Below are 7920 nucleotides of genomic sequence, written 5' to 3' on the forward strand. Positions count from 1 at the left end.
GCCACGAGCCCCCACTCCCCGCTGGGTCGCGAAGCCTAACCTTGCCCGCGTGGTCATGGGCTGTCTAATTTCATTTGTATCTAGGCTGCTGAGAGCATCCCTTGCTCTGTAAAGTGGATGTCAGGTGGATCTATGGTTCTGAAGGAACAAAGACTCAGCGAAGAAACCGCCGAGGAAGTTTGAGACGCGGGAGGATGCAGGCTGCGTGCTGGTACGTGCTTCTCCTCCTGCAGCCCACTGTCTACTTGGTAAGTCGCCCAGCGATCGCATCCGGGCAGGGAGGCGAAGCACCTGGGGTAGGGGCGCGGGAAGAGAGTGGGGGCGCCCGTTCGGCGCGAGCGGCGGCCTCGGCGCCGGCTTCGGAGTAACTTTGCAGAGCGGGGCTCCGGATGCCTGCAGTATTTCCAACCCCAGGTCCTGCTCCACTCTCCCCTCCCCTGTGCGTGGCGGAAAGGCTCCCCCTGACACCCAGAAACCAAGGAGGCAGTGTGGGACGCTGCCAGGGACGAGAGCGGGGTGGGGAGACACGGAGGTCTTGGTAGTTGTAGGAGTTGAAAGGAAATGGGGGCTTTGGCTCCAGAGGCGACTTTGAAAGAGAATCCGCCCCCTCACTTTCCCTGGCTGGAGAGGAGGGTCGGGAGTAAGTCCAGGCAACTTTCCCCTAGTTGTCGGTTTCAGACAGGTGACGTTGAACTAGCAGACGGGAACCTCGCAAACTGTCAGAGCCGGGTCGGTAATACACCGAGAAACACGCAGGGGCTCTTTCCTCCCCTAACTTCTCTCCACCAAGTACAAGCCTCTTTTTAAGGAGCCAACAGGCCTCGTCGCCAGGCAGAGAAACCTGCACAAAACTGCCGCCAGGACCTCGGGAGCAGAATTTCGCGGGCGGGGGGAGGGAGGGCTGAGACTGCACACTTGGAACTGGGCTCCGAGGTGAAGCCCTCTGTGGAGGTGACTTGCAAACTGTCCAAGTCCAGGAGGCGAGCGGGAATTCTAGGGTCCCGCTGCGGGGCGGTCCAGGCACAGGGGCGCCCTGCTAGTGAGGTTGCTCCCAGCGCCCCAAGCCTCAAGTGCACTCTGCGGCCCTGGGAACGCGGTGGGACCTCGAGTGTTTGGTCTCGAGGGGAGGAGCGCCCGGGTACGGCGGCAAGAGCTCTCTTTTGGGGCCGGGTACACGCAGGGGTTGGGGGGCGGTTGTGGTGTACCTCAATCCCAAGAGCTTCAGAACCCACCAGCCGGAGGGCAAAAGGGTCTCCATCCTTGCGCTGGAAAGCGCTTTCCAGCTGTTGCCCGGTGCCTGTAAAGCTGGGTTGCGGACTCTTTCTGTGAGCGGGTAGCATGTGTAGGTACAGTCGGCGTGAATACGTGTGTGGTGTGTGTATGGAGTTAACCGGTTTAGGCTTCAACGCGAGAATCCTCACTGTTGCTGGTCTTTGCACCTTTATCGCCTGACCATGCAGCCTCTGACGCCAGAGGGCGCTGCGCGTCAGTGTCCGAGCCTTTCAGGACACCTTGGGGTAAACAGGTGAAAGCCAGGGCAGCCAATCCGAAAGACAGCCGTTCTGACTGCTTCGGAAGTCTGTGCCTTCCCGGGTCGGAACGCAGACGGAATACAAAAAGTATCCTTCGCGTTTCCCATCTTACACCATCCTCCCCTCCATCTGCGTTCAATAGACCTGCTGACATTGAGAGCCCAGAGAAGGAGGACAGAAAGTTTGGCCAAAGAAATATAGAGATGGTTTATTGAAAGACAGTGAGGAGAGGAGCGCAGAATGAAGGAGGCAGAGGGGAGATGCTTGTTAACGATTCTTTTCATCATCCCAACCCGCTTGCTCTCAGCCCTGCGCACCTTTACGCAGAACCTGAACCTCAGGACTGTACTTATGCCTTGTGGGGCTGTGCTCTCTCTCACACGCGGCAAGGACTCTGTGATGCCGTTGATTGCTTGAAGCAACTCTTTGGATAGTCTGGAAAATAATCTATCAAAAGCAGAAGTGAAATCAATACGTTGTGTTAAATTTTAAATGTGTTTGTTGGCAGTTAAACCGTTTTCCACTCATTACAACAACAGTGCTGGATTTATTCTAATGCGCCCCGTTCTCAACAACAAGCGCATTAATTCTCCTTTAATTGTAAACTGGGAGCATTTGAAAACCATTCAGTGTGCAAATTATGCTGATTCAATTACTGTTTAGTTACAGACTTCATTACCTGAATGCCTTTTGGCAATCCAGAGAAAGGAGACGATTTTTTCAATTTCACTCAAAACAATAGGAAATGTGAACAATAAAACAGAGTAGGCGATTTAGAAGTCCTTCTTTTCTCTCCTATCTAAAGTTGTTTTGTGGATGGGGGATTGGAAACCACAGGCACCACAAAAACAAAAGGCTGCCGGGACCCAAAGCAGCATATTCAAGGGATTGTAATCCCAGGGTAATTTGCCAACGGAATCTCAGCCTGTTTCCTGGAGAAGCGGGATGCACACTTTTACTATGGAAATGAATGACTTGGGCAGTGGTGTGAGGATGATTTTAGGCTTTTCATGAAGCACAGGGTCTGGATTCAAGCGGTAGGGCAATTAAACAGATGAAGAAATAGTCAAAATGTCTTTGTGCATCTGTTTTTCTAAACATCAGAAAAACGAACCAAATTGCTTATTAATTTGTAGCCTTCCTTGGAAACATCGTAGTCCTTGCAAGGACCTGCAATAAATGTGTGCAGGTTGTTAGGAACCGCTGGAAGTTCTCCAAGAAGGCAGAGCTGGCAAAACCACTTTAAAGATTGCATTGTTACCCTCATGAATTGACATAAGCCAAGGAGGGAGTTTAAAGAGTGATTTGGGGGTGGGGGGGATCTTTATGAACTCCCACCACAGGTTATATTACAGGAGCACTCTTCATATTTGTGACTGGTCTCCTGGCTGAACCTCTGTGCACCTTCCTTTAAGCCTCTAGCAGCCTAGGTGTGTTTTCCAAGGACAAATCACTACATTATGCCAAGGGCATAGGGTTTGTTTAGGTACTTATACAGAAATAGTTGAGCTATTACTTCTAGAGAAATACTGTACAGGCTGCCAAATTTGGGAAGAATTTCTTGTGAAAACAACTCTTTGTCCAACAGATTAATGTACCATAGTTGAACTACAATTTCCACCTCTATTTGGGTAAATGTTTTTACAATGTGACTCTTGACAAAGGGTTCTTTGAACACATGTTCCTAGGCAGAATTTTAAGTCTCTGGGTTTATTGAGAGATGGGTCTGCCCTAGTTCAAAAATTGGAAACTATTTTCATACTGCAACAGAAAGTTAATTATAAATATGTGCTCAAAGTTTTCTTCTTGAGCATATTAGCTAGATTACTTGAAAATCACCAAGGACCAACTCCTGTTTAACAGAGGGGGTGGGAAGCTATACTGAAAAAAACACAAGCAAGAAATTCTCTAGATTATTGAATGTTGTGTAATGTAAACATGAAATCTGCATTCAGAAGAGGAGGGACCTATGGCTTAATAATGGTTATTAAAAATAGAAACATCCTGTGATCTGTCAGTTCTGAACCAATGCCGGGATATTTTCAGTATGATAGAATGGGGCAATAACAATTGTACTGAGTTAAAGCACACCCTAAATGAACTGTAGAAGAGTGGTCTCTGGCCCTGGAGAAAGGGTGCCTTGAGTTAGTCTCTGAATCAAGCTGACTGGTAGGCCCTGGTGCAGGGAGAGCATCTTCCAGGTTTCAGAAGGTGGCCAAGGAGGCCAGCTTTTGAGCTCACCTGTAACAAATCCCATCTCAGTGTAGAGAAATCTAATGAGCACCTGTGTGGCATTTCAGGGGAAATGTTAATCAAAAATTGAATCCAGAGAATCTGACAAGAGTTTGAATGTTATTGTGGTCAGTTCTGTGTCCACAGCACAATTCCGATGAGGCTTCTTACCTTCCAGTTTAGTCTGGCCACTTTTGAAATTAAAGTAGCCATTAATCTAATTGCTTTTTGAAACCAAAGTGAGTGAGAAGGAAAAACAAAACAAAACAAAACAAAACAAAACACCTTTCTAAATCTTGTACATAAATTTCATGGCATCTATGCCCTCAAATATGGGATGTTCTTTAAAATGTGAATTTCAAAGCAGTTATTTTGATATAGAGGTTAAAGAGCTGTGACTACCTCCAAGGAAAACCAGAACCTCGGGCACTGTTAGAGCCTGACCCCTGGGGTGAATCCCACAAACTAGAAAGGCTGGTAGGGTCCAAGGGTCTCAGCTATGTGGACAGCCCTGGTCAAGTTCATCATGCCCTTTGGACTCCATATGTGTGTGTACTTTCCATCCTTTGAAAATAAGCCAGCTGCTCGCTGAAAATTTAAATCAGTTCGGATTTATACTTGAGAAGAAAAGCATACTTTTAACTAACTCACATGACTAACAAGTGCTCTTCCTGGAGTTGGCACTAAAAGTTCCCCAACCTCATTGGATAAACAGAATTTCCTGACTCTTCTACCTCAGACCTGTCTTTCTGACAAAGCATTCTGTCTGGAGTTTTAGAGAAGCTGAGGTCACAGGGGTGCAACACACAGCTCATCACTCCCAAGACTTCTTCCAGAGCTCCTTGGGACAGAGAAGTTCCTGTGTTTACCAGAGTCTGTCCCTGAACTTTCAACTCACCAGAGACCAGGAGAGCAGCCCCCTGAGGTGATTGGAAGCACTGGGTAGGTCACCCTCCAGCTGCATTTTCAGGAGGATTATTGTGGCCTGTGGCCTTCCAGTGACAGCTTCGGGGAAACTGTCATCAGTCTTAGAAGGAGAGCAGCAGAATTGCTCCAACTCTCTCTGAGCGGTATTTTCCGGGAAAGCCATTAAGTTCCTGGCTCGTCTTTGTGCGAAGTTGATTTCTATTTGGCTGTGAATTGTTGACGGCTATTTCCCCCTTAATGAAAGTGTTGTCTGGGTGAAAAATATATCGGGTGGCAGGGAGATTGGTTGATTTTTTTGGAGATAGGTGCCCAATGCCCTACTTTTCTATCTGAGGGAAGATTTTCTGCAGACTACAGAAATTGACAGCATTGTGCGGGTAATAACCACCGTCGACAATATTTTCAAAAGGGCATTTGTGTGATGAAAGCATTTGGGTATTGCTTTTTCAAATAAGCAATTTTCTGGCTTGCGCTGCTTTGATTTTATAAGGAAGGGGCGGGGAGAGGGCGAAGGGCAGTTGGGGAGAAGGGCCCAGCACTGGCCAGGTGATGGTTTTCCTATTTCTCCCCGCCTGGAAAGAGCAGGCTGCCTTTCAATTTCCCTTGCAATCCTGGGCCTGCAGAGGAATGGACTCGGTTGGCTCAGCATGGGTATTAATGGTCAAAAGGGAATCCCAGGCAGGAATGCAGAAACCACCTCTTCCTGACTCTTCCCAGCTTCGGAAATGCCTAAGGAAGCTCTGAAAGTTTGCTTGCTCGCCAGTGGGGTGTTAGGAAGTGTTTCCTTCCCTTTTAAAAGAACACACCTAGCTTGGCTTAGACTCAGCAGAGTTCCCTTAGGGCAACCACGTCCTCTGGGAGCTTCAAGTCTCATTTTAAGACCTTCGAAACCTTTTTCCATGTTAATTAAGAAAGAAAGTAGGTTCGTCCGAGGGCCTGGAGACTCCTCGGGTCTCCTGGGGGCTCAGCGCTCTGGCCTCCCGGCTTGCCCCTGCCCCGCAGCTTTTCCCCAAGGGTTCTGTCCCGCCACGCGCTTGCAGGAAGTTGCAGTTCCGATTTACCCGCTAGTCAAGCTCCGGACCAGCTCTTTTTCTCCCCGTCAGCACGACCCCCCCCTCCCCCCCCCCACCCCGCCCACCGCCGGAGCTTGGTAAACACAGTACGCAGTCGATTGGCATGTTGACGACTCCGCTTGAAGGAATGTGACAATAAAGTGGGAAACCAAAGCTTGGCAAGCACTTAATCAAGGATAAAAAGGTTCCGCTGTAAGGATGTCACTCAATTTATTGTGAAAGTCGAATGAATTACGTTTAATGAAAGTGCTCCCCAGATGAATATTACCAGCAATTTCCTGAGTTGGCTCTGTCAGCTCGAGATGAGGAAATGCCAACCCAGATCAGAAAAGAGCGCCTGTCTCCATTACTATGCCAGGTTTGCAAGCGCGGCTTTTTATTGAGATGATATATAGTGGCCGCTTCTTCCTGCCCCTCCGCGCTCCCAGGAGCGCGTTTGCGTTTGTTTCCAAGTTTGCCGTCTGCCCCCGCGGGTTGCTGGCTGTTGTTTAAACTTCTGGTGGGCGCCGGGTCTCTGCAGTGCACTGTGAACCTCATTGTCGCCTCGGCAAACAGCTTTCTCTAGTAGATTTTATTTATTAGGTCGGTTGGGACTGGTAGGGTGTAGGGGTGGGGCTACGAGAGTTCTCTGGCTCCCGCAGCGTTTTGGATGCAAAGTTTCCTGGGCGTCTAATCAGGGGTCCTGCGCTCAGCGAGCCCAAGGCTCCGGGGCTGGCGCGGGGCTGCCCGGGCGCGGAGAGCGCCGCACGTGCTCCCCCCCCCTCCATCCTGCCCCCTTTAAATGAATGAGGGTACTTTACTCGCTCGCGTCGGAAACTCGGTGGGGAGGGGTGAGTCACAGGCCGCAGCCTGAGCCGGGAGTCTCATCTACATGAGAATGGAGACCCGGGAGGCTTTTCCAGGGCTGTTTCTTACCCTCACAAAAAGACAAATTGCTGCTTAGAAAACCCCTGTGTTTCCTTAGAAACTGGTGCTCCGGAGCTCAGCCCCTCCACGCACAGAACCTGCCCTGGCTGGGTCTCACCCTTCACCCCAGGGCCTAATGGATTCTGATGGGAGAACCTGAGGCTGCAATGCCGACAAAGGGCACTTGGGGTGGCCAGGTGCCCCTGCGGGGGAGGGGGCAGTGGGTGCACTTCTTACACTTTTCCCGCATTGCGTCCTAGATCCCCTCCCCACCCATTGACTTTAAACACTATTTTCAAGTCGCCTCCTGAAATTAGAGAAGCGGGAAGCATTCTTCGACGTAGGACTCTTATCTGCAACTCGGAAAGCCAGTCCTCTGAAAGAAACCGCGGATCCGGGGATGGGGAAGCGTCCCAGTCGGGGTTTCGTCCTCTCGGAAGGCCGCTAGCGACACCCCGCTTTATTGGCATTGTCTCAGGTGACCTTTCACAGTTCCGATCGAGCTATGAAAAGGCAAGTGCAGCCCCCTGGGGTCCAGTCGCGGAAGCTAAGCAGTCACACCAACCGTGGCTTCGAGGGAACTTTTCTTGGACGTCACGGAGGTGCGCGGCACAGGCTCTTCTGGGCAGCGAGCTGGACAGCGGCACCTCTCCGGAGGGAGGCGTCCGCGCGGAGGCGGGCAGGCGGCGGCAGGCGGGGCCAGAGCCCGGGCCGCAGAGCGAGCCTTCAGGACCTCGGACAGCGCCACTGCCGCCGCCTCCCGCACTGCGCCGGGGCTGCTCTGCGGAGTTCTGTTTGCGCCCACAGAGGCTCTAATGACCCATTTGTTTCCCCTGGTCCTTCGGGAGCGCGAAGCTCTGCTCGCCAGGTCCCCAGCGTGCCCAGCTGTCAGAGCCTCTCGCGTGCACCCTCGGCGCTCCCCTCCCCTCCCCCCGCGGCGGTGGCCTCACGTGGTCACCGGAGGGGAGGCGAAGCTGGCCCTGACCTCCTCCCTGGCCACCACTCCTTCGCGTGGCGGATTAAATCCACCCCACCCCCGTCAGACAGAAACATCAATCACGGAACGTAGAACGAGAAATGTCTTTAGCAACGCAGAAGCTTCATTTGATAAAGTAGAAACTGAGGCACGGAGAGGGTAAACAACTTTCCCCGTATGAAGGACTAAAACCAAGCAGGAAAAGCGTTTCTTGTTTTTCTATATCCCACTTGCTGGAGTCACCTAGACACCCTCCAGGACCCAGCGATGGGGC

General features: G+C 51.1%; 1 protein-coding gene across 1 annotated transcript in view; it reads left to right on the forward strand.

Annotated features, from left to right (window-relative positions):
• NXPH1 (neurexophilin 1) overlaps window positions 1–7920 on the forward strand; it is a 351856-nt gene that overhangs the window by 835 nt on the left and 343101 nt on the right. Inside the window, exon 2 of the mRNA XM_004702686.3 lies at window positions 85–248. Within this exon, the coding sequence (XP_004702743.1) occupies window positions 195–248 (54 nt within the window). The 5' untranslated portion in view covers window positions 85–194. The remainder of the gene's footprint in view (window positions 1–84; window positions 249–7920) is intronic.

The sequence above is a fragment of the Echinops telfairi genome, unplaced genomic scaffold (genome assembly GCF_000313985.2).
Source record: "Echinops telfairi isolate 266 unplaced genomic scaffold, ASM31398v2 ScPeMD7_23;HRSCAF=83, whole genome shotgun sequence".
Classification (NCBI taxonomy): domain Eukaryota; kingdom Metazoa; phylum Chordata; class Mammalia; order Afrosoricida; family Tenrecidae; genus Echinops; species Echinops telfairi.